Source organism: Diuraphis noxia, unplaced genomic scaffold (genome assembly GCF_037042655.1).
Source record: "Diuraphis noxia isolate RWA-SAM2 unplaced genomic scaffold, SU_Dnox_SAM2 contig0007, whole genome shotgun sequence".
Taxonomy (NCBI): domain Eukaryota; kingdom Metazoa; phylum Arthropoda; class Insecta; order Hemiptera; family Aphididae; genus Diuraphis; species Diuraphis noxia.
This window is the reverse complement of record NW_028301717.1, coordinates 647,511-674,345: the sequence shown is the minus strand read 5'-3', so window position 1 is coordinate 674,345 and position 26,835 is coordinate 647,511. Positions and strand designations below refer to the sequence as shown.

General features: G+C 31.6%; 3 protein-coding genes and 2 long non-coding RNA genes across 13 annotated transcripts; 2 read left to right on the top strand and 3 right to left on the bottom strand.

The window, feature by feature from the left end:
* Window positions 1–1,463: 1,463 nt before the first annotated feature.
* Window positions 1,464–6,641, bottom strand: LOC149054333 (uncharacterized). The gene has a single exon (XM_089230279.1). It carries the CDS (start codon window positions 6,639–6,641, stop codon window positions 1,464–1,466), a length of 5,178 nt encoding a protein of 1,725 aa, XP_089086405.1.
* Window positions 6,642–9,586: 2,945 nt separating this feature from the next.
* LOC149054332 (uncharacterized) lies at window positions 9,587–11,277 on the bottom strand. Its single transcript, XR_016192269.1, has 3 exons — window positions 11,155–11,277; window positions 10,391–10,626; window positions 9,587–10,324 (listed from the first exon to the last, which is right to left on the bottom strand). It is a non-coding gene; the product is annotated as an uncharacterized LOC149054332 (long non-coding RNA).
* A 95-nt stretch (window positions 11,278–11,372) lies between these two features.
* On the top strand, window positions 11,373–20,037 carry LOC149054331 (ATP-binding cassette sub-family G member 4-like). 9 transcript variants are annotated; one of them, XM_089230263.1, is made up of 14 exons: window positions 11,445–11,780; window positions 12,041–12,072; window positions 12,148–12,314; window positions 12,388–12,505; window positions 12,790–12,979; window positions 13,057–13,202; window positions 13,969–14,210; window positions 14,290–14,406; window positions 14,643–14,761; window positions 14,860–15,025; window positions 15,882–15,982; window positions 16,630–16,788; window positions 16,862–17,047; window positions 17,130–20,037. In XM_089230263.1, the coding sequence occupies exons 3-14, from the start codon at window positions 12,218–12,220 to the stop codon at window positions 17,283–17,285; spliced, it is 1,797 nt and encodes a 598-aa protein (XP_089086389.1). In that variant the 5' UTR covers window positions 11,445–11,780; window positions 12,041–12,072; window positions 12,148–12,217; the 3' UTR covers window positions 17,286–20,037. The 9 variants fall into 9 exon arrangements, with proteins under 9 accessions (XP_089086387.1, XP_089086391.1, XP_089086392.1 ...); XM_089230262.1 differs by having other exon boundaries at window positions 12,144–12,314; XM_089230261.1 differs by having other exon boundaries at window positions 11,373–11,505; window positions 11,576–12,314.
* A 250-nt stretch (window positions 20,038–20,287) lies between these two features.
* LOC149054330 (protein kintoun-like) lies at window positions 20,288–23,548 on the bottom strand. Its single transcript, XM_089230260.1, is given in 4 exon segments — window positions 20,288–20,918; window positions 20,986–21,032; window positions 21,034–21,180; window positions 21,272–23,548. Coding segments are annotated over 4 exon segments (2,535 nt in total). The 5' UTR covers window positions 23,255–23,548; the 3' UTR covers window positions 20,288–20,560.
* Window positions 23,549–23,742: 194 nt separating this feature from the next.
* LOC149054329 (uncharacterized) lies at window positions 23,743–24,808 on the top strand. The gene is made up of 2 exons (XR_016192270.1): window positions 23,743–24,636; window positions 24,701–24,808. It is a non-coding gene; the product is annotated as an uncharacterized LOC149054329 (long non-coding RNA).
* Window positions 24,809–26,835: the final 2,027 nt, after the last annotated feature.

The window sequence follows — 26,835 nt, the reverse complement described above, 5'->3', positions numbered from 1 at the left end:
TATATACAAGAACTAATAATATTATAAATTCACCATTAAAATTTAAACATTTAAAATTATTAAGTATTAACAAATAAAATACTTTATTAGTTATTACTTGATGCCGCGTTCAGCGCTTAATAATATAATAATAATAAGTGGTGCCTTCACGACTGTGAGGTAGGCAACATAATATGGCGCACTACCTCAGCGCATTCAAATAAAATAATACTAAATAACATAATAATAATAATGGGTGGTAACAATTGGTTTATTGAAAACAAAATAATATAATATCAATGAAATAACAATGGTAACTAATATAACATACCTAAGACCCGTCGGTCATACACATAAACATTTGGCCGACCAATACTCACATAACAGTTGAGACACACACCTGGTTTTACACCCACGCTACCGCACCAGGGCCTGTAAGTATGTCAAATAAGTTACAATAAAAACAAAAATTTGACCCTGCGTACGTGCGAATGTGTGCCGACAACTGTTCACGAAGAACTCACACCAATGAAACACTGAATGCAGCCGGGACAGGATCTTTAGCACACGCTACTGTCCCCACGAGCAACGAGGTACACCAAAACACGTTGAATCACGACACAAATCGCTGGTAATTTTGACCACCCTAAACTGGGGATAAACAAATGAATGAACGCAATAAAAATGCTGAGAACGATAATTACCAGACGACGAATTCACAAAATCACAACAACGTGGTTTGGGACGACTGCAAACAGAACATGAAGAACGAAAAACAATGCTGACTGGACAGCGACAAAATGCGAAGAAAATGGACTTCTACATGTAACGGATGAAAAACACACGAAGAAACTCAAAAGAACGGCCTTTCAGTGTCACCACACTAAACACTGAACAATGGAAAAATTAGAAACTTTGTGACACTGAAAGCATGACAAACCGAAACAACTTAAGTTTTGAACATAACCGAATAAACTAGAACACTGATAATGGTTCCACAGCTGGCCGGTCGCACACGAACGCCTGATAAGCGTCCGCCGACAAGGCTGCAACTGTGGAACGCACCGATACATGCACATGAATATGATAACATAAATGACACAATATAAATTTGTTTTGCGGCGCAAACATATTCCCCCCTTTGAAAGATTATAAAACTTTCAACCTTACATAGATACAACATTACCCCTACATAGATACCATGTGAGTTTTGCAACACCCACAATACATAAAATTTATAACTATAGACTCATACAATCTGTATAGTAACATAAATGTAGTGAATGACAAGATACTTCACTTAACACAAAAACAAAAAAAAAAAAAAAAACACCTAAATAATAACAAGATGTTACTATATAAGAATACAATTTGAATAATAACAGAATACAATTTGAATAATAACAGAATACAATTTGAATAATAACAGAATACAATTTGAATAATAACAGAATACAATTTGAATAATAACAGAAGTACGATGACTAGATTGTTGACTCTTGAGATGTTGGTAATACAGCAATTTTAACCATTGGTCTTTTTAGTAAAGTTCCATTAGGATTTCTTACAGTTACCACACGAACTGTTCCATCTGGACCCGGATGAATCGCTTCCACTCTGACTAGCTTCCACTTCATTACAGCCATATTGTCCTCCTTCAACAATGCCAAGTCTCCTACAGCTACCTTTTTACCAGGATTGAACCACTTGTTCCGACGTTGCAATTGAGGTAAATACTCCAGAAGCCATCGTTTCCAAAAATTTTGATACATTCCCTTGACCAAAGACCAACGTTTGATATGATTGACATGGCTTGTCAATATTTCAGGTTCAGGTGGGAATACTAAAGATTCACCAACTAGAAAATGAGCAGGAGTTAAGGCGTTGAAATCCGATGGATCATTAGACAATGGCGTCAGTGGTCGAGAGTTAAGAATTGCCTCAATGCGGCATAAGAGTGTAACAGTCTCTTCAAACGTGAGCAATGCACTATGACATATTTTTGATAGATGCTTTTTCGCAGACTTTACTGCTGCCTCCCATAGTCCACCTAAATGTGGCGAGGACGGGGGGTTGAAATGCCATTCAATACCTTTGGTTGCTGCTCTTTCTTGAATGGTTAATTTATCTGTACTAGTCTTGAACCACATTTGCAATACTTTGTGTGCTCCCACAAAATTTGTTCCTTGATCGCTATAAATGTGACCACATATCCCTCTGCGAGCAATGAATCGCTCCAGTGCAGCTAAAAAGGCTTCGGTGCTGAGATTGCTAACCACTTCCAAGTGTATTGCTCTCGTTACAAAGCATACAAACACTGCTATATAACCTTTTACTGCAGACACACGACGTATTCCCGACCGAATCGATATAGGACCACAAAAATCTACTCCAGTGTGTGTAAATGGTCGCGCTACCGTGACCCGCTCTCGTGGTAACGGAGCCATCATTGGTGCTGAGGTAACTGGTGAAGCTCGAAAACATATTATGCATTTGTGTACTGTGGACCTGGCAAGGATACGTCCTCGTAGAGGCCAGTATTGGATGTGAATATTTGCTAACAGTCCTTGAGGACCTATATGCAAAAGACGTTCGTGTTCAGACTTGAAGATTAACTTAGTAATTAAATGGTCTGACGGAAGTACAATAGGATACTTTCTTGAATTTGAATGAGTCGAATTTGACAACCGTCCACCAACACGAATCAGCCCATCGCTATCTAGGAATGGATGTAGAGATCTTAATTTGCTGCTGCCACTTAGCTGATTTCCCTGTGATAAAATGTCTATATCTCGCTGAAATGATTGACGTTGAGCTTGTCGAACCCAAATTATTCTTGCAGTTTTTAGCTCTAATACGGACAAATGGTGGGTGGATCTCAAGTCCTGTTGATGTTTGCGTATTTTGGCATTATTGCAAAATCTCATAATCCACCCGGTTACGCGAATCAACCGACTCCAATTGGAGTATCTACTCATGAGTTCATTAGCTGCTTGTTGTGTTGATAGGACCAATTTCACTGGTCTAGTTTCAGGGATTTCAGTTGGTAGAATTGGACAGTTGGGCCATGACGTCGGTTCTTGACTAAGCCAAGGTGGTCCATGCCACCATAGCGCAGATTCGGACAATACTTGTACCTCAACACCTCGGGATATCAAATCGGCAGGGTTAGCATTTGTGGGAACGTGATGCCATTGGTTTGTTTTCGTTAAATCTTGAATGCGGGCTATTCGATTTGCAACATAAACATGGAAAATGCATTGACTAGTAATCCATGCTAGCACTATGGTGGAATCACTCCATAAGAAAATATTGTCGGACGGAATTGTAATGCCTAGTTGTGACAATTCCATCTGAACTTCATTAATAAGATCTGCCAACAACACAGCTCCACATAGTTCAAGCCTTGGTATCGTAGTGGCCTTCATAGGCGCTACTCTAGATTTCGATGTGTATAAGTGAACACTAACACTACCATCGCGAGCAACTGTTCTCAAATACACACAAGTGCCGAACGCCAATTGCGAAGCATCACAAAACCCGTGTATTTGAATACCGACACTATCTGACCTGATCACCTTTCTGGGTACTGTTAACTTGTCAAGTTGTTGTAGGTTTAAGTAGAACCTTTTCCATTTTGAACATAGATCTTCTGATAACTTGTCATCCCAATTGACTTTCAGATACCATAACTGCTGAACAAAAATCTTTCCCTTTATCATTACCGGTGTCACAAGACCTAAGGGATCGTAGATACTGTTGATGTCTGACAATAGACTGCGCTTTGTCATCCACTTTGGTGGACTCCATGGCTTCACGGAGTAACAAAAACTATCTGAACTAGGTTGCCACATTAGACCTAGAGTGCTAACTGACTCAGATTCTGACAATGGTAGTAAATAATTTGCATCTGTGGTTGTAGGTAGCCAAGATAAGAGTATCGATGAATTTGAACACCACTTTCTCAGCGGCAATTGGGCACTGGTTAATATATTGGTGAGTTTTTGATAGATGTTATGACACTCTTCAACAGTGTCTGCACCTGTTAACAAATCATCGACATAAAAGTCCCGCTGAATGATTTGAGATATTTCTGAATCGTTACACGTTTTTCCCAACTGTACTAGACACCTTGTAGCTAAGTACGGAGCGGTTTTTGTTCCGTAGGTCACTGTTTTTAGAATGAACTCTTGGAGTTTATCAGTTGGTTTTGAACGATAGACAATTTTTTGCAATTGACAGTCGTCGCTATGAACTAGTATTTGCCTGTACATTTTTTCTATATCCGCTGTCAGTGCTATTTGATGGATTCGAAAACGTAATAAGGTAGAGTATAACGTTGGTTGAACAACAGGTCCTTTCATAAGTATGTCATTTAAAGACTTGCCCGAAGACCCTGTCGCAGACGCATCAAACACCACTCTTGTCTTTGTAGTAATGCTATTGCTTTTGAATACTGCATGATGAGGTATGTAGTATCCTTTAGCCTGATCATCGTAATACTGTCCACCTTGTTCCATGTGACCCAATTTTAAATACTCCATCAAGAACTCATCATATTCATTTGCCAATGCACTATTTTTTACCAATTTATTCTCTAGGTTCAAAAACCGTTTCTTTGCTATGCCACTTGTATTGCCAATACACGAGGGATGGTCCTTAAGTGGTAGTCTGACAATAAATTGACCTTTATCATTGCGAGTGGTTGTCTGAGTGAAATGTTGTTCAACAATTTCTTCTTCCTCACATTGACGTGATAACACTGTTGACGTGACCAATGATAATGCAGATACTTGGCATGTAGTACCTGGATGCACACCTGAGCACATAGATGTTGGTGTATTGACTTTACCAATCAGAATCCACCCGAATGCAGTATCCTGGAAAGCTGTATGTGTTGATACCCTGTGTTTGTTTTGTTTTAAAATATCAAAAAATATCTCAGCCCCTAGGAGTATATCTACAGTTCCAGACTTGTTGAAATTAGGATCGGCTAATGCTGTTTGTACATTATCTGGAATTTTAAATTGATTCGAATTAAACGTCTGTGTTGGAAGATCACCCGTTATTGTAGGTAACACATGAAATTGTAATTGGAATTTTGTCTGATTAATTCGGGAATGCACTGTACCAACACAACATTTGCTGGTTGCTGATTTTGACTGTCCGATGCCAGAAATGGGTACTGTGTTGTTGATGATATGTAACCCTAGGCGTCGTGCCATCTTGTTAGTAATAAAACATAGCTGTGATCCTGAATCAAGGACCGCCCTGCATTGCCTCATATTGCCTGCCGCGTCACACACATGAACCACTGCTGTGGCCAGTATGATCTGAACATTTGATTGAATCTGTAGTGTACGGTCAACAATACCGCAAGCAACTACATTGGGAGGTACACTATCTGAATCCTGAACTGACTGAGATTCATGGTTGCCAAGTGTGTCTCTAACCGATTCCTCATGATCCAAATGCAATAAAGTATTATGCCGTTTATTACATCGAGTACATGAAGATGACTTGCATTGCCGGGCTTGGTGATCAGCTTTCAAACAATTAAAACACTGTCGATTGTTGAATACAGTTTCTCTGCGCTCTTTGATGGACAAGTTTTTAAATTTCATGCATTGAAATAAAAAATGTTCAGTGTTACAGATGATACACTTTGCTTTATTTTCACTATGCTTAGTAAAAAATACTTTCTTTTCATTTACTCTTGGAGGTTTCACAGGAACTGGTTTAGATGCAGACTTACAGTCGTTCATGTCACCAGCTTCATATGCTGCAATCCTGTTGAATAAAAAAGATTCGATTGCAGTAAATGATGCCAATTCTTTACTGTTGTAATGAAGCTGCCATTCGCCGACAGTACTACTGTCCATTCGATTGCAAATTAGAGTTACGAGCCACGCATCCCATGAATGAACTGGTTGTTCTAAAGCCCTAAGAGCGTTGATGTTTGACATTATATGATGGTGTAACCTTTGTAAATCTGTGGCTGATGCGGTGTGTACCTTTGGAGTTTCCAACAGTGACCTTATGTGTGACTGGATAATGGCACCCTTGTTTTCATATCTATTAACAAGTGTGTTATAAGCTTGCAAATAATTTTCTCCAGTCGTGGGTATTGATCTTATGACATCACTCGCTTGACCTTCTAAGCAACTCTTTAGGTAATGCAAACGTTGAACCGGTGCCAAAGTTTTGTTATTATGGAACATGGCATTAAATGAGTCAATGAAAGATGTCCACATCTGCCAATCACCAGTAAATTTTGGAGCATTGATTGGAGGCAACCTCATAGCATTTTCCCCATTGTACTTAGTGACTTCACTATAAGATGGTGACGTTGAACGGTTTTCTTGATTGGCATTCACAAGTTTCATTAATGATGATTTGACACTGAAAAAGAGGTCTTTAAACGCCATCCTCTCAGCAATCCGTAGGTTATCAGGGACCTCATCCTCAAGATCCTCAAGCTCTGTTTGATGCGATTCAAATCTGTCAACTGTATCAAGCAGGCTTTCGAGCCGTACACGAACTTCGTTTATGTCATCAGTGGAAGCGTTAAAGTGAGAACTGAATGTTGACATTGCTGTAAGTTCAGTGGTGATGATCTTCAGTTTCCTTTTTACTAACTTCAACGACCTTTCTTCACCCATTGCTGCTATACAAAATAAATGTAGTGCACTAAGTGCTTATCTCACAATCAAAAAAAACAAAATAAGAAAACAATGAAATACAATAAAAATCAAATAACACTACTAGAAATACAATAATTGCTACCACCACATATCACGTCGAGGTCACCAAAAATGATGCCGCGTTCAGCGCTTAATAATATAATAATAATAAGTGGTGCCTTCACGACTGTGAGGTAGGCAACATAATATGGCGCACTACCTCAGCGCATTCAAATAAAATAATACTAAATAACATAATAATAATAATGGGTGGTAACAATTGGTTTATTGAAAACAAAATAATATAATATCAATGAAATAACAATGGTAACTAATATAACATACCTAAGACCCGTCGGTCATACACATAAACATTTGGCCGACCAATACTCACATAACAGTTGAGACACACACCTGGTTTTACACCCACGCTACCGCACCAGGGCCTGTAAGTATGTCAAATAAGTTACAATAAAAACAAAAATTTGACCCTGCGTACGTGCGAATGTGTGCCGACAACTGTTCACGAAGAACTCACACCAATGAAACACTGAATGCAGCCGGGACAGGATCTTTAGCACACGCTACTGTCCCCACGAGCAACGAGGTACACCAAAACACGTTGAATCACGACACAAATCGCTGGTAATTTTGACCACCCTAAACTGGGGATAAACAAATGAATGAACGCAATAAAAATGCTGAGAACGATAATTACCAGACGACGAATTCACAAAATCACAACAACGTGGTTTGGGACGACTGCAAACAGAACATGAAGAACGAAAAACAATGCTGACTGGACAGCGACAAAATGCGAAGAAAATGGACTTCTACATGTAACGGATGAAAAACACACGAAGAAACTCAAAAGAACGGCCTTTCAGTGTCACCACACTAAACACTGAACAATGGAAAAATTAGAAACTTTGTGACACTGAAAGCATGACAAACCGAAACAACTTAAGTTTTGAACATAACCGAATAAACTAGAACACTGATAATGGTTCCACAGCTGGCCGGTCGCACACGAACGCCTGATAAGCGTCCGCCGACAAGGCTGCAACTGTGGAACGCACCGATACATGCACATGAATATGATAACATAAATGACACAATATAAATTTGTTTTGCGGCGCAAACATTACTTATTACCGACTCACGATTCAAATATTGTTGTTATGACTTGTCTTATAAAATCTTAACCTAAATTATAACCGTTTATTCACTCAACGTATTGTTGGTATGTGATTTACGTTAACCAGGTATAAGGTTTACTTCCATATCATGTAACCATGGTACCAGACTTTAATCGTCCACAGCGTACAAAACAAATAACAGCTGATCAAAATTAGTTTTACTCACGATTTTACCTAATCGCAAATCAGCCTAATAAACCATATCGTATTACCCGTGTTGTTCTGTCTTCTTATCCGTAGTCCGTCACGGCATAATGTTATGTCTATGGTTACGGCGTACTCCATAGATATGGAGGGGGGTCGTCGGGGGTATACGACGTGACTACGTGAGTAGGTATGCCACCACGGCACCACGAGTGACACTAATGGTCCGATTACTTAAAATATGACATCATGACAATAAGTTAATGTAGCGAGTTAGTAGGTACAATTATGAATTAATATCATTTATCACTATTAGGTATATCTTGGGTTCGAATGATATCGAATGTATTACTTTTAACTTCTGGTCTTTATATTAGATAAGTATTATTATGACCAGTGGGGCGAACTACATTACACCCAGTCAAATGGGTATTATAAAATACATTTAGGGGCACAACTTAAGCTTATTGTACCTACTACTTGAATTGATTTGAAAAGTGTGATATCTTTTGCCCTGGGACATAAAAATCCTGATAGCTGCGGTATCTACTGACGAGGTATAAGTGGTATAACACATTTACACACTATAACTATCTCCCAAAACCACCTAACTTTGAGGAGCAATATCTCATCAACGGATTAACGAAAAATGAAAATTAGAACGTATTAATTAATGAAAAAAATAGTTTTATTCAATTATTAAATTTTAAGTATAGGTTACCATTTGAAAATCAAAAGTTGACAGTGGTTTACCTAATAAATATAAGGGTGAAAAATATAAAAAAGATATACAATTCTAGAACAGCATAAATCTACAATTTTGAAAAAAAAAAAATTTGAAAAAAGTCGATACTTTTTCAAATAATGAGTGTTGTTTGATAAAAGAATAACCCTGTATAAAACATAATTTTCATCAGTATTTGTAAATTTTAATGAATCCTGCTACAATGTAAATAAACCTGAGATTGAAATTAACCAACCTCTGATCAATTTCATTTTGTTTGTCACTTCAACATTTGTTTTTTTGTTAAATACCTGTAATTTTTTAAAAAAGTTTTCCATGTATTTTAAATTTAAATGTGATATTTGAGCATCCGTATTTTTAAAAGGTTTGTTTTGTCGGATATCACTATCAGGTGAGCCACCAGTATACGATATGTTTCAAATATTTTTAATCCATCAAATGGTCACATTGATTCTGGCGGAGATTTATATCAGGGCATTTTTTTGTTTACGTCTTAGTGCACAATCTGTTTTCATATAATCTGTGTAGGTACATTGTTGTGATATTATTATATTAATTAAAAATTTTAAAATGGCATTACGGTAATGAGCATTAATACATTAATCTTTTATCTATGGTAATGAGTCGTGAGTGTGCAACATAACAACCAGGGCAAAATTGTATTTCCTTAAGTTACAAAACCACTACTTACCAACGAGTTAATATTATTTTAACGTTATCAATTTAATACCTATTTAATAAAAGAAAAATAATATATTTGAGCGGTTTTTTCGAATAAACCAATGAAAACAGGGTATTTTTATACGGCGCTGGCGCTCTAGCCGGTTTGGTAATACCATAGAATATTATAGAAGCGACACTCTCGGGCGGCCAATGTTAATGGGTCTAGAATATTTCTTGACCTTGAAATTGTTCGTAACTTCTTGTTCTACCGCCAAGCTTACAACATCATTCCTGTTGATAATTGTGCGACAAATCATTATTGTTGATAATTGTGCGACAAGAGTATTATAAATTATAATATTACATCAATTTTTTTTAATGATGTACGAATTGTACGATATGAGTTATAAGTATATAGGACGGATCACGGATAGTATATTTTTAAAGATTTTTATTCAATAATATTGTAAGCAGTTTTTTTTTTCAGATATTTATTTATTAATGTACCTATAATAGGTAGTACGTCTTATTTAATACATACAATTTATTACAAATTTTTACAAATCAACTACCTGCTATAAAGGTATGAGACAAGCTTGTGTTAAAGCTTAGAACATTAATGTTCTATGGTTGGAAATAGAGAATTACAATTTACTTAAATACAAATTATACAAACTAGATAATGAAATGATATAACAACAAATTTTAACATAATAGTATAACCAGTTAATAACAGTAAGTACATTTTACATTATTTTATTTACAGACCATGTTCTTATACAAAATTACTAACTACATTATAAAATAAAAACATATATACATAACAATATTTATAAATTACATAAAATTTGCAACTTTCTATTTTTTGTGTGAGGCATTTGCAAATTGGGCAACTGGGCTTAAAAATGAATCTAAAATCAAAAACTTAATTAATAACATGTATTGAAAATTGTAATATCTTTGACATTTACACTTACTGTTTGTAACATCAGGATCAGATATATGTTCAAAAGGCTGAGGAGTAGCACATTTTGGTACCTCAATCAATTTACTGTTCATTTCAACAGAATTTGCCATTTTTGGAGCTGCATTTAATTTTAATCGATTTGTATTAAGTAAATAACAATCAGAGTCAAAATGATCAGAGCAGATTCTTTTTTGAGAAAGTCTAAATGTATCATTTAAACCAATATTTTGAATCCAAATATTACACCTAAATTTTAAAACATTTAATTAGAAATAAAATAACATAATATAATAAGTATAACTAGAGCAAGTGGCATGCTCCCATGCTTGTTGTTTGATTCATTTTTTAACTACAAAATAATTATTAAATAATTTATTTGAATTTAAATGGTTATAAAAAAATATTGTGTCTATGTATTTTTAATATTTTCCAACTGCTATTATATAAATTTATGGGGAACCTTATATTAAATTTTAGAGGCTTTTTACCCAACGAATAAAATTTTATTGTCATTTATAAAAAAAAAAAACTAAAAAGATTGAAAATTTAAAATGTCTATAAGTAGCTTAAAAAGATTTGAAAATTTTTGGAAATTTAATCATGTTTAGAAAATGCCAGTATAAACATTCAGTGAAATGTTCGTGTATCTACAGTGTTCGTTTTTGAATTACAACATAATAACAAAATCGCTACATATAAGAAAACGAGTGAAAATCTTATAAAAAGAAACAATATTCTACTTAACACTAAACATTTCTTTATGTCATTACACACCGAATGAAAAATAAAAATTTCCAAAATGTTTAGGTATTGATATTTTTAATTCATAAACACGATTTTTGGAAAAATTGAGCATTTTTAAGTTTAACATAAAAAGTTAGTACGATAGATGCGTTCCTAACATCATGTCCTACCGCCAAGCTTACAACATCAATCAGTCCGCCACGAAATAAAAATTATGAAAGTGGAGGGGCGAGTGTCGCTTCTATAATATTCTATGGTAATACGCAACTGGGGATTAGTTGCCAGACCTAATAATCTTAAGACCGTGATTTTACATTACTAGACAGTGTCGACAGAATTATTGAGATAATTTATCATTCTTCAACGATCAATTAACCTCAAGTATTTCAGTCTTCAAGCCTATAATATGCCTCATACGTTTTAAGTTAAAGAAATGTATTATTTTTGGTAGGTACATCGTTTTTAATGTAAAGTTGTATGTTACCGCAATCAATAAAACGTCGTCCTAAATCTGAACAATCACGTACCTACAAAAAAAAGTCACTTTAAGAATGCTTAAAACTAATCGAACTTAATTGTCATGGACAATAGGAATGAGAATATGACGTACACTCTCTAGAATGCTGGGAAACGCCTTGGATATAGCAATAAAAATAGTTAGTACTCTATTAAAGTTCATTATAACTTTAATGTTTACATTTCTGTAATGGTAATTTTTAATGTCAGACTCTGAATTTAAAATTTTAAACGTAAACTGTAGTACAATAGTTAATTAAATTAGACTTATTTTAATCAAGTTGTAATAATCTGAATAATTTAATTATTTGCCAATTTTGAATTAAGTTATACTATATGTTTTAACTGGCACTTTTTAAATATTTGACATTGATTTATAATCACGTAAATTTATCAACAGTACTTACCTACAAATGTAGAGTACAAGCATAGGTAATCTCATTTCTACTCATTTATTTATTAAACTGACCTTTGAACTTACCTAATGATTATTTTTATTGAAGATAGACAGATAATGTCTATATAAACTTGTTTGGTTGAGATTTAATATATATTATACATTTGGTGATAAATTGACATGGAACTGAATTCAAGGTTTTCAAACAAAGGATTAGATTTAAGATTTGTAGATATAACATACATAGTAAACAATTGGACGGATACATTTAAAATAGGTATATTTTTAAATAATAAGCAAAGACTAACATCATAAGAATAATATATTTAATAATATTTTATTTACTACAGAAAAGAAAACTATTTTAAAAGGTCTAAGTGGTGCGTTTTATCAAGGTCAACTATGTGCAATTATTGGGTGTTCGGGATCTGGAAAATCATCATTATTAAATGCACTATCGGGTTATAGGTAAATTACTTTAAAAATTAAAATTTTTATATTTTCCTCTTTTGACTTGAGAAATTGTACGGTACATTTAATATTAGTATTTTTTAATTCCAGAATAATTCTTAAATAAGAAATATAATTTTGTTAATATTTTTGTTTTGAAAATTATCTATTGTGTTTATAACTAATATATTTAATTTTATAGTATACTTTTGGTACATAGTTTTCACAAAACTAGTATTTAAATATACACTTTGAATAATTATAATTTAAAAATAATCCTATTATTAATTTATTAATTATAGGACAAGTGGATATAGTGGAACAATATTTATAAATGACAAACCCCAAGTATTGGAATCGTTTCAGAAACAATCATGTTACATTATGCAAGAAGACCAACTTCATGTGCAATTAACAGTCAGAGAAGCTATGGAATTCGCATTAAAGTTGAAATGCTTGACTTTATCATTAAACGCAAGCAGGCTTAAAATGGTATAAAATTAAAATGTTTAGTTATTGCATTAATCTATCAAGAAATACATAATATGTTTTAATATGTACTATTTCAGATAGATTTGATTTTAGAAAATTTGAATCTGCTTAAAATTCAAGACACAGCTACAATGAATTTATCTGGTGGCGAACGTAGAAAACTATCCATTGCATTAGAACTGGTCCATAATCCAAGCATCATGTTTTTTGACGAACCAACCAGGTGAGTTTATTTGCTTATGATAATATTTTTGTTTATCAAGCGGATGTCAGCACATTTCTTTTTCTTCGACTCACGTTCATCATACCAAATTTTATGTCTATAACAGTATAACATTAATCATAATAATTTCTAAAATTAGTGAAATGACCTCTTATGAAATTTAAATTAAGATTATTATTGAGGGCATCTCATTGACTTTTTATTATATTATTATTTTAAAGCAAGTTATAAGTATTTTAAAATTATGAGCTGTTTATACATCTTAAAATATTCATCTCCCTTTAAAATGTATTCTTTGAGATGCTCTAGATCAGCAGTCCTCACTAGGATTTAAGAAAGGGCCAAATATAATTTTTGAAAATCACTTGTGGGCCGCTTACATTTTTATTTTTGTCATATTTATTTTAATTTGTACAATCTGTATAAAATTTTAGATAGATGCTCTAGACAGATAATAACCTTACTTTTAAATTTTAAAAAAGGTCATTTCACTCTAATTTTATAAATTATTATGATTAAAATAATTATTGTAAACGGATATTTTGCTAGGTCAGAGGTAGAGAGAAAAAAGCGCTGGCAATGCTGAAATCCTCTAAATGTAAAATAAAACATATATGTTTATAATAATACCATGTTTAATTTTTAGAGTTTTTTTAAAAATAAATTTGCAATTAATAAATGATAAATTATGATTTTATGTTTTTATGTTTTAATATAAAATTTCAATGATTGGATTAATTATAATATGAATTATAATTTAATTTAGTGGATTAGATAGTTTGTCAGCAAATCAAGTGTTGGCCACTTTAAGGGAGCTAGCAAACACTAGCCGTAACATCATTTGTACAATACACCAAGCTTCTGCTTCACAATTGAAGATATTTGACATTCTTTATGTACTAACTCCATCTGGCCAATGTATTTATCATGGTTTGACATCAAATCTTTTAGATTATATGGCTGTCCAAGGTTTAAGATGTCCATTGTATCACAATGCTGCAGACTACAGTTAGTATATATTATTATTTATTGAATTTTTGTTTTTAAATTGTTATGAAAACTGTAAATTAATTGGTATTTTCAACAGTTATTGAAATAAGTCTTGGAGAGTATGGAGATCAAACTGAAAAATTAGTAAAATATATCGATAATGGAAAGTCTACAGAATGGTTAAAGAATACATATCAAAAAAATTTAATTAAAGGTTGATTAAAATGAAACAATTTATTATTTAAGTTGTTTATGTTAACCTATATTATATAACGCGAGTGCAAACTTTGCCTTATATTAAGTAATTATATTGTGGTGCAGATGTGTAGTATACATAAAATATAATTTTATGTATGCTTGTTTTTGTAAGCGAGCTTAATGTCTGATGTAACAGTTCAATTTCTAAGTAGTTTTCTATTTCAACATTTAAAACTGGTTTTCTAATTTCAGAAGATCAGTTGGTAGTTGTTAACATCAATGACGAATGTAAAAATAAACAGTTTACCAATAATTTGATTCAAATTGTTATTTTATCGCATAGGTGTACAGTTAAGACATTAAGAGAAAAAGTATTTATAATAGAAATTTAAATTTATTTTTATACATAAAATGTAGTTATACATTATATAAATGCATATTAATACTTAGTGTTTTACTATATTTATAGTTTATTATTACAAGATTGATGGTTCATATTATTGTTAGTGCTGTATATGGTTGGATTTACTTCGGTGTTGGTATTAATGCATCATTTATACACGATAATCTAATGTTATTGTTCTTCAGTTTGCTATTTATTATGTATACTGCTAGTTCATCAATGATAATCAACTGTAAGTTTTGTGCGATATTAACTATTAATTAATAACATATATATTGGATGATTTACCTATAATATCCATCGCAATTTTTTCCTTAAATAATGAATTAATTCAAATTCTGACTTTTGGAATTTCTAAATAATATGTACCTGTATCCTGTGGCAATTCAAACTTTGTTTTTCAAATGAGAACCCCTCACCCTCTTTCAATATGAATTATTTAATAGATATATTTTTTTAAATGTTGATGTACCTATTTCAAAATTTGATAGAGTAATATTTCATTTATTAAAATGTTTGTACTAAGAATAATAGTCCTTGAAAATGGTTTCACTAAAATTTAAAATTTGTGTAATATTGGATCTAATATTAATTAATTATTTTTAAGTATAACTTGGGCCATTTTTACAAATTAATAATTATTTTTGTCGATAGCTTTATATCAATTATTAAAATTAAATAACCATAGTTCCTTTTTTACAACTCGATTATTATGGACCTTTAATTCTTAGTACATAAAGTTAAATTAACTCAAAAAATAAGTACTTGTACTAATTTTGGTTCTGATATGTCAACATCTTCAGAAAAATTATCTACTAAATAAATTACAGTAGAAAATAAGGTTTCTTATTTTAAAAACAAAAGTTTTTATTTACTCGGGACACTCATTATGTAGTATAAAAACCTCAATAATTTTAAAATGTGGTCTTTAAGTATTTTAAAAAATTTGAAAATTCAGATATTCTGTATTATTGAAGTATAAAAGGGATGAGCTAGCTTGATGAATCATCTTGTATAAGCTCATTCAATATACACTCATAGACTTGTGTGAGTACATGTATAATATATTTGTAATATTTGTGTTGAAGTTCCCTTAGAAATTCCAATACTTTCAAAAGAGCATTTCAACCAGTGGTATTCCTTGTCATCATATTATCTGAGTTTCACAATAATAGATCTACCAATTCAGGTAATTGTTTGAAAACATAAAACATTGAAGATATATCTGTATAATAGTGAAAAAATTTACATTATGGCGTGTATATATTAAAAATATATAAAAAAAAAGTTGTAATGTATGTGATTGGGGACACTGTTAGTTGACAGTCCCCGCACCTAGCGGGTGAATAACAAAATAAGATTTTATGTTATTGAGTAATGTAGTGACTATCTATAAAATATAAAAAGGTTATGATAATGTAATTGTATAATATTTTCCTTGATGTGAATTTGAAGCAGTTGTAACTAAGATATTGTAATTATGTTAAATATACAAATCGTTGTCTCATTGCATTATGTGTATCTGTTAATATTATAATTTATAATGTGGAACGACGATGAACGGATCTTACAAAAGTAGTTGTTTAAATTAATATTAATACATCTGATAAATGTATATGTATACTTTTCTGAAACTAATTCATAACATATTTAATTCAATTTTATATATTTACTCACTGAATTATATATTTAGTTTAATATTACATACTACATTTCTTAAATATCTAAACTAAGGTTTGTTTTTTAAACATTCGCTGATCCAATGTAGCACTGTCATAAAATGTATCCCTAATATTATTTGTTTTACACAAATAACAAATAATTTCTACTTTTCAGGTTTTATGTACTTTTTTGTACTGTGTAGTCTTGTACTATTTCACTGGACAGCCACTTGAATGGCCAAGGTTTGGATTGTATATACTCATGATGATAATGGTAGGACTGTTATCACAGACCATAGGCATGTTAACGGGAACATTGTTCAACGATTTAAAAGTGAGTATTCTATAATACATATACATTAACCATTATTTTGTGTTGATTACTTTTTTTTATATTATCTTCATAGTTTAGCACAATTCTAACGAGCTTCCTGCTCATGCCATGGATGATGTTTGGTGGAATTTTTATTAAAATATCTGACACGCCAGAGATTTTTCGATGGTTGTTTGACATTTCTTTTATGAAACATGCCATGGAAGGAATAGTGCATTGTGTTTATGGTTTGGATCGATCCAGGTTATATTGTCCTAAAGTATGTTTTTACTGACATAGTGACATATTTAAAGGATTCAAAGTTCTATTATATAATATTTAAACTCTGAAAAATATTTCAGTTTTACTGTTACAGCTCTTCGCCATCAAATATATTAAAAGATTTAGACATGCCAGTCAACAAGTATTGGTTTAATTTACTTGTTGTTGTCACTATTTACTTGTTATTGAAGGTATTAACATATTTAGTATTGAAAAAAAGGTTAGAGATTCACTGATGTCCCTCCATACATAGTTTTATGTTTCATATGTCACTGTATACAGATTAGGGGTCGCGGTTGTGAACAGGTATTAGAATACACGGAGCCCGGATACGCGGGCAAAAAATATATTAAAGCCCGTATATTTAATATCTTCGTGTATAATACCCGTGTATACCCGTGCGTATATTGTATATTAATTCAGAATTCAATCAGATATACTTTAATATAAATATTTTTTTTGCTAACTTTTCCTTACTCTTTATACGAGTCTTTATAAGAATAAATAGCACAACACATTAATTATATTAATACTCATTTATTATAAGTTATTTTTATAGTTATTAGTTATGCTTAAAAATTAGTATGATGCATTCGTTTATTGTATAATATTATATAGGCATAAGCACTATAAACTATAAGTATAATAATATATAAGAGAGTAACATATACTAAGAGGTAGTGAACACAATATATAATGATATGTATATTGGTCATATTGAGTTCAGAAAGTGGAGTAATCTTAAGTCAGCACTACAAAATAGTGAAATACGATTTTATTTAAATATATGAGTATTTAAGGTCACGGGTATTTATATAACATATACTTTTATAACACGGGCTTTAAGCCCGTCATCGGTAAGAAAACATGGGTATTCATGTGATTCATTACACGTGTAATCGCGACCTCTTATACACATTAGTATATATATTTTTTTTTTGTACAATTTGTATTAATATTCTTACCAATGATTGGTATAACGTTTATACTGTTACCTTGATTAACTCTGCCAAAGATAGAAAAGTGATAATTAATAATTATTATTATATTAGTTAATTAAATATAAAGTAAATTATTTAATTTAAGTTTTTAAATCACAAACTAATGTAATGATTAATAAGACTAGTGATTCTGTACGTCTTGATATCAATGTTTAAATTATTTTTAATGATTCTTTTTATGTTATTCACAAACTTTGTTTTATTTATGTTTTTAAAAAATGTAAAAATGTTTTATTTATAATTTTTGAAGCAGAATGATTACTCTAGTCTACAATAAGTTTATTTTGTCCGATTTATTATTGACTTACAATTTATTTACATATTCAGTTTTATGATTTAATTTGACTTTTTAATATATCTAAACATATTTTCTATCTTTTGACCTTAGGCAATTGTATTAAAAAATTTTAAAAACCTTGATATATTAATAAAATGTTTTGTTTGTTTCATTATTATAACAATTACTATGTTTATATGATGGTGTTAAAACAGTTTGAAATTAAATTGATTTTGAATTCTTAAACTGCATAGTGCAAGCGTTTTAAGTTTTAAAATGGTTTACATTTTTTAAACCCTTTTTTACAACTTACTTCGTTTATTTCAGGGATGGCCAACCCGCAACCCGCCTTGGAAAATTTTGAGGCCCGCGAACATTTATCAAATATTTACCAAAAAAAAAATAATTTCATTTATTATTTTTATATTTAAAAAAGCTTAGTAAACGAGTTGAGAAACAAATATCTCACTAAATAGTAAAATAAATAAATAAAAACTATTATATGTAATACATATTATCTATGTTAATAAATTATGAGTCATAGTAAAAACAATAATAATAATTCATTCTGTTTATTTCAAATAATTAATACACCAAAACTTATTTTATAATAATAATTAATTTTGTTTATAATGTTTACTCCATTTTTTTTTATATTGGGGCAAAATACTTTTATAATTTAATATCTGGCACACAGGATTGTTATGTATTTACATAGTGGCCCGCAAGATCATTTGGGTTGGCCACCCCTGGTTTATATGATGGTGTTAAAACTATTTACATTTTATAAACCATTAATACAGTTAAGACGCTTACACTATGTAGTTTAAGAATATAATACCAGTTTAATTACCGTTTTAATGCCATCATATAAACGTAGTAATATTAAGCTAAATAGATGCAAATCAAACTTATCAAACAATTTAATCATCACAAAAAGCATTATATGACATATTGTATTCTAGATAATTTATTTTTATATTTATAAATATTAAAAAACAATATAAATTTTTGCCTATTTATTTTATATACGAAATATTAAATATTAATACTGCAAATGAATAAACACTTATTGAAATTGTACACCTTAAAAAAGTTTAGTAAATTGCATTTTAATTATAGTTTGTATTGTTTTTAGCATCTTTAGCTTAGTAATTAGAGTGAATTGACTATTATGAAACTTGATGGTAAGAACATTTCTGTGTATGTATGTGAGTTTCTTTCAAACTTTTCTGTTTTTAAATAAGTTATAACTGTTATAAGTATTTTTAATTTTATGGATGCAAAAGTTGCTAAAAATTTGAACTATCTTAAATAACCTAAGTACAAACGCACATAATACTCTATTCATCAACTTTTATATTACGTTGATTTTCTCTAAATTTTAAGGTAATGAATCTAAATGCAATCTGCTAAGTATAATTGTTATGTCTAATTTGCTAAGTTATGTACTTGTAAGACATAGACAACAAATACCAGTATAGTGTCCTCTTAAAAAAAAATGCAGAATTATACTTATTACATTATGATGGAAAACAATAGGAAAATGTTATTATAAATAATGTTCAGTATTTTTGCAAATTGCTTTTGCTTATGATACAACAACTGGCACTGTGTCATCAAGTTATTTTCTTGTTACTTGCTGTTAATGAATTTTACAATTTTGTGCAGTACAACAATGACTACAAATATAACAAAATTTATAAGAAACACTCTTGTTTTTGATTAAATTTATAGAACATTCTAAAACATATTCCATCAAGTTTATATTATAACCTAACGTATTTAATTAGTGAACCCAATGATTGACTATGGTTACACTTAAAATTATTTTAATTTTAAAACTTTAAATTTTAACTATTGTGTTTTACTTAAAACAATTGTTTGCCTGATATGATCATATGAATAACAGGACGTCCTATTGATGAGATCACTAAACACAAATCAAGTCCAACAAGCATTTTGGTTATAACAAGGACAAATATATTTCAATATAAAAAGACTAAAACATCTTACAAAATATATAATCAACCAATAAAGGTGAAAAAACGAACAAGACAATAATAATTTACAAATAAAAACTATGTGTAATGAATGTTTCAAAAATAAAACACTACGCACCCAAAGAAAATCTCTGATAAGCCAAAATAAGTAATTTCATAAATAAATGTTTTACATATTATGATTCAATGATTGATTAAGTAATAAAACAGGGGTCTGGTGTTGATATTGCTCAATATTCAATAGGAAATATCAAATTGTTGGTAGATGCCTGTTTGGCAAGTGAAGCGTTTTTCCTAGCTGATTTACTCTTGCGTCGTTTATGGTCTTTCTTAGAGTCGGCTACAACTGTAACTTTTGACGATACAATTCTTGGTATACTATTACTATTGTCATCAGACATTTCGCCAGCACTGCTTTCTGACACACTGGTCACATCACTTTCTGAAACCACATTAAGTAATCCATATGATCTGTCTTCAGCTTCAGACGCTTCGCTTTCACTGGGAGTATTATATTCTCGTATATTTCGCTTACGCTGTTGACGTTGTCTGTGTTTTTTTGCTTGTGCCGCTATGCTAATATTGAAACTGAAAATCGAAAATTATGTAGTAAGGGATACCATTTAAATATTGTATGAAATTTTATAACACATACTTAATCTTTTTTTCGATGACGTGATCATTAAAACGAACAGTTTTTTTTTGAATTAAAATCATTCATACTTGACCCCAGTACATCTGAACTTTCAGTGTCTACGTTGTCCACAGATGAACTGTTGATTAGAGGAGATAAATTTGTGTTATCTATGGTACTACATTCAGACAAAGCTCTTTTTTTTAAGATCCCACGCTATTGGAAAAAGAAATCATATTACAGAATTTAAACATTTGTAAATTTAGAAAAAAAATATATATTATTTATTCACAGTGTAATCACTTACAATCATTGGTCTGATGTTATTAAATTCAATTGGTAATGAGCCAGGTATGAAATTTATTGTTTTAATAGTTTCTGGTAAACTGTTGGTAACATTTATTGGTATAGCGTTTGACTTTTGAATCTTATTTCCTTTCTTCTTTTTTTTTTTTTCCTTGGATGTTTTACCATTTTTATCTTTGCCCAGATAATCATCATCATTTTTCTTGATGTTCTGTTGTTTTTGATTATTTAATTCATCTTCTTCCTTACTATTGTCAAATACGTCATCATCATCATCATCGTCACTATCATTCAGATGAAGTGTAACACTGTTAGTTAAAGGTTTTGAATTTTCCTGAAGTGTTTCTATTTCAATACACTGAATTTTTAAGCTTTCTTGGTCAAGTCCATACCAGTATTGATTATTGTCTGGTTTAAAATGTATGGAAAAATGTAGTAGAACATTTTTATCAGAAAGTAATATGTGGACATTAGACTTTAATAAGCTCGATTCAGATGGAATTTTTAAGCAAAAAGCAAACCATATAGGGAAAAATCCCGAACCAATGGAATGGAATTTTCCAGAGATCAAATTTTTGTCCTTAATAACTATCACATCAATCGATGTTGGATCTACATTTTTTACATTGAGCGTGAGAAAACATTTATTTTCAAAAATAAATTCATGTTCTGGAAGGATATAGTGCACATCATTTTCAGTGATATTACTATTATTATAGCTATTACAGACAGTGATATCTTTAAAATCATTTGAGTTCACATGGTCATGACCATTAGTTATTGTAGTTTTATTAACAACCATAGTATTACAGTTTTGAACGTCATTGTTAATTTCATTATTGATCACAACCGCATCTAAATTACTATTATCAATATCAAAATCATGATCATTTTCATCTTTTGACATTTCAACCTCACTAATAAGATTTTTTACATAATCTAGTGATGGTTCAGACCGCAACACTGGGAGGCATATAATTAGCTTTTTAGTGCTTTGATCAAATGTAGCATTTCCTTCATTTTCCATTACGCTATACGGCAAACTAATATCGAGTTTATACTTTGAAGGCTTATGACAAATTAAGTTTAATTTTTTTGGGAGCACATCAAGCTCTACATTGGCTGAAGAGTCCAGAAGCGGTAAGTTGATTTCAACAATTAACTTTTTTGGTATGACCGCATTCATTTTGCAATGCATATTATATCCATGTTCGTGAATGTCTATGTCGTTTCGATATTTTATTATGTACTTAGGAACAGTAAAAAGTGATTTTTGTTTCAATGCGCCCAGATCATAATGTTGAACCGGTCGGTCAACTGGTGGCTTATAAGGACACCCGGGCAATTCAGCAGACTGGAATTCAGCAGAAGGCTGGAAATCCTTGATCGACTTACGTATGACCAATGACCGGGCAACACCTTTGAACGCAATTCTCGGATACTTGAGATTAGCCTTGTCCAAAACCACGTTGTTGTTCTTCTCGATCATACTGAGTGCCGTGTCCTCGACCATATCTTTGAGATTCTTGCGGTGTGCGGCAAACTTGAGCGCGTCCGGATGAAACACCACATCGTACACGTCGCACGGCTTGTGGGCCTTGTCGTAGTCCTCGCGTACCGGTGACAGACAATGCGGCAGGGACCAATGGTCACCACCGCTACCTGGACGGCTGGTCGGTTTCTGCAGCACATCGCAACAGCACACGTTGATGAACACCTTCCGCACGCCGTCGGCGCTCGTCTTCATCACGTAACCGGGCTGCGGCCGCACGAACGTCACTCGGGTGCCGCGTTCCAGTTCGTACTGTTCTACCTCCCGCTCGTACTGCGCTCGGTTCTCCGGGTCGTTGATCTCGTCCACGTACTCGCACAGCAGTTTGCGGAACTGTTCATTCTTCAACGCCTCGCCGATGCTGTCCAATTCCCGTTTGGTGATGTCCAGATCGTCGAGCTTTGCCTGTCGACTGCGGTCGTCGTCGTTCATAGCTCGAGCACGCGAGTTTTCGGGGTTATTGTATTATGTCGTCGGCGAGCAAACAACCGATCGGATGCGATTGCGAATTTCGTGTTTTCGCGGTACTGTTTACGTTATCCTTCCGCCGCGAACCGAACAGTAAATATTATTGACTTATTGTGATTATTTATTGTTATCGGTAGGTGGGTGGTACAATAGCCTACCTATTTATTACTATTGTTTACTATTGGTGCGGCGGCCCACGATTAACAAATGTCAACAATGACCGTCACGGAAGTAGGTAGCATAATGCAAATGCTATAATGTTTACAGTTTACTATAAAATTATTATTATATTCATGGTTCATTCGAGCATAATTGTTCTACACACCATAGATACGTTATCACGTATTATCAGCAGTTGTAGACCTCCCGGGCCAAGGTTAATATAAAATATAGAAAAATAAATATAAATAAATATATTATAAATAAATTTATATTAACCTTGCTCCCGGGCCCCGGTCGGGCATTATGGTATCATCATTTATCACATATTAAGTAAATTTTTTTGTGTGGTAATATTACGATTTAAGATATATATATAATATCTTATTATATTATTATATATCTTATTATAATAATATTATATATCTTATTTAAGTATATGTATATCTTAAATCGAGGGTAATATCACCATAGAGGCATACACCTTATACTAATTTAGTAATTTATAATTATTAATTAGACGGGCAATAGTAGCAGTTCGAACGATCTGACGAGAGGGCGCTGCTGGCGGTACACCGTGTACGGCGCACATGCGCATTAATGAGTACAATATGTTTAAAACCGTTACCCGACATAAAGTACGATAAAATACTATGTATTCTATACATAGTATTTGCCATTTGGTACAATAAAATATTATAAAATATAAATTATAATACATTTTTTATTTGTACTTTGTGTTTGTAGTTTGTACCTACTTTAACTTAAGGTCTAGGCGTTGTCTATGCTTATAGTACATTACTACATAAGTCTCAAAATAAACACAACAATATTTTGTTTTTAATTGTTTTATAATGCCCAGGAAATGTGTATAGTATGTTTGGTTGATTTTGATAAAACAAATGAAAGAAAATTCCATAAGTAAGTACATACTACATAGTATCATATTAATGTTAAGTATTACCTATAATTGTTGAGATACCTACATTTGTTCAAAAATGTGGAATAAATATTTTAAATTTGTTAGATTTCCTATAATGACGAATGTCATAAAAAAAAAGAAATGGATGGTTGCATGTAATATCAAACTATTACTTCCTTTATGTTCTGTTTTATGTATTGTTCAGACCATTTTTTATCAAATGATTATAATTTAAAAGGAATTTTAAAAAAGATGCTATTCCCAAGTAAGAGATTTTTTTGTCTTAATAGTGGGATAAATATGATGAAGTATTTTATTTTAAATTCTAGTCAAAACGGCGAACCATTCAAACAGTTAACAACTGATGATGATGAAACAATTATGCAGTATAGTAGTGAGAGCAGTACACCCAAAAGATTAAAAACAACTTTGTCCAGGTACATGTCACTTATTGAATTATTTTTGTGATTTTTATTGTTATAGTATGATTAATATTATGTTATATTATTTTATATATAATATTATTATATAGGTATATTATTATATTATTATACTGATTATTATATTGTACTCATAATCCATTATATAATTAATAACTATATGTATAGGTATTACAATTAAATACAGTTGATATTTATTTGCAAAAAAAAACGTGTTTAAATATTATATAAATTTGGAGTACCTATACAATATTATTTTATGCAATAGAGATTGTACAGAGTGGTAAACCTGACATCAAATTTTGCTGCATCACTGTGTCTTATGTCTCACCGCGGCTCGTAGTGCTTTTGATATACCTATACGGAAGGCTCGTCTATTTAGTATAAGGTCCATGAATATCACAGAACAATAAAATAATACTATTTGACAATTGTTATTCCGTTTTAGTACGGCCAAGGTGGATATATATATATGTATATGTATACAGTGTGTCCCGTTTTAAATGTACCCCTAAATATCTCAGCCCGATAATCTTAGATTGAAATACGGTTTGCTGCAATAGCTAAGGGGTACTGAAGTACACATTTAAGGAAAAATTTCAAATTTTTAACTCTTGTAGTTTGCGCATGCGCAATACAATTTTTTTTTAATTGCAACACCTATTTTTGTCACCGGGTATGGATAGATTATTTTATTCTAAGTAATTTTGATCCATTGACCATAGTTCTAAACCTAAAATTGAATGAGTTACAGCTTTTTGAAATTTTAAAATAATTAAATTTTTTCGATTTTACCAAAAACATCCGAATCCGGCCCGCGAAGGTGTTCCAACCGGCCCGTGACCATTTTATAAAAATTAGAAATTTGTATAGGTGTAAAAAAATTTATATACGATATATATACGATTTGAGTCATAAATTCAATAAATGAACAAAGATAATATTATATCCGATAAAATGTATAATAGATATACCTATAACTAGTCTATATTTTATCGAAATGAACAAAAAAAAAAACCATGAAGCATATACGGCCCGCAGTATAAATATAAATTTCGAATGTGGCCCGCAAGTTAAATAAGGTTGGGCACGCCTGCTATACAATATACATGGTATATTATACTGAGTGTCCCGTGAGGATAAACCCATTAGCCGTAGAGGGGGACTCGTCTCCCGGGTAAAAATCAGTATTTTACTGTTTTTTCTATTGACCAAAAAAAATTGTTAAAAATCACGGAATACGTGATTAATGAAAATAAATGTTGAAAGGTCAAAATTTTCAGCAAAATAAACTCTATAAAAGTTTAAAATATATATGAAGGTATCTTTATTTTTATCAAAAATTAAAAAATGATTTTTTAACTTTTTACCAAAAAATGTAATGAAATAAAAAATAAAATACATGTGCTGTAGCCCAGTAGCCCTTGTCTACGCGAATCTAATAAAAACAGATTTATGACATATTTATTATCTCAGGATATATCGCAATAAGTAAATCCTCACGGGACACCGTGTAGTATATTATAGGTATATAGTTACCTAGGTAGTTATTTTAAATCAAGGTTGGTCCAACTATAAAATAGGTTTACTTGAAAATTCATAATATTAATTTCAATCCCTACAATAATAATATATAGGTAGTGTAGATTAAAATAATAGGTATATTCAGTGCCTAGCTATAGGTACCTAATGGCTAATACTTATATAATCCCTGCCTAAGCCTTAGTATTACCAGAAAAATTGCCGTTTGTTCACTTTTATATCCTTTTTCTACGTCATACATGTTTTTATTAAACACATCTTTACTAATTAAATTTGATTTCATTTTCATGTTGGAAATAAAATACGTGTCTGCAGCATTGGCCTATTGCCTATTATTTGGCAACAGTCCACGCTGTCTGTTTTCAGTGCCGCAACAACCACAGGGGCAGCCGGGGCAATGTCCCTGCAGAGGGCCGCTAATCGTTGGCTCAAGGGGCCCCGACGTGCAGTGCGTCTATTTAAAAAAAAATGTATTATAGTCT

Bases quoted from the DNA above. Each gene is read 5' to 3' on its own strand.
- LOC149054331 (XM_089230261.1), top strand. From the start codon at position 12,218: ATGGAACTGAATTCAAGGTTTTCAAACAAAGGATTAGATTTAAGATTT. The intron at 12,980-13,056 runs GTATAAAATTAA...GTACTATTTCAG, and splicing joins ACGCAAGCAGGCTTAAAATG to ATAGATTTGATTTTAGAAAA. The intron at 14,211-14,289 runs GTTAGTATATAT...TATTTTCAACAG, and splicing joins TCACAATGCTGCAGACTACA to TTATTGAAATAAGTCTTGGA.
- LOC149054333 (XM_089230279.1), bottom strand. From the start codon at position 6,641: ATGGGTGAAGAAAGGTCGTTGAAGTTAGTAAAAAGGAAACTGAAGATC.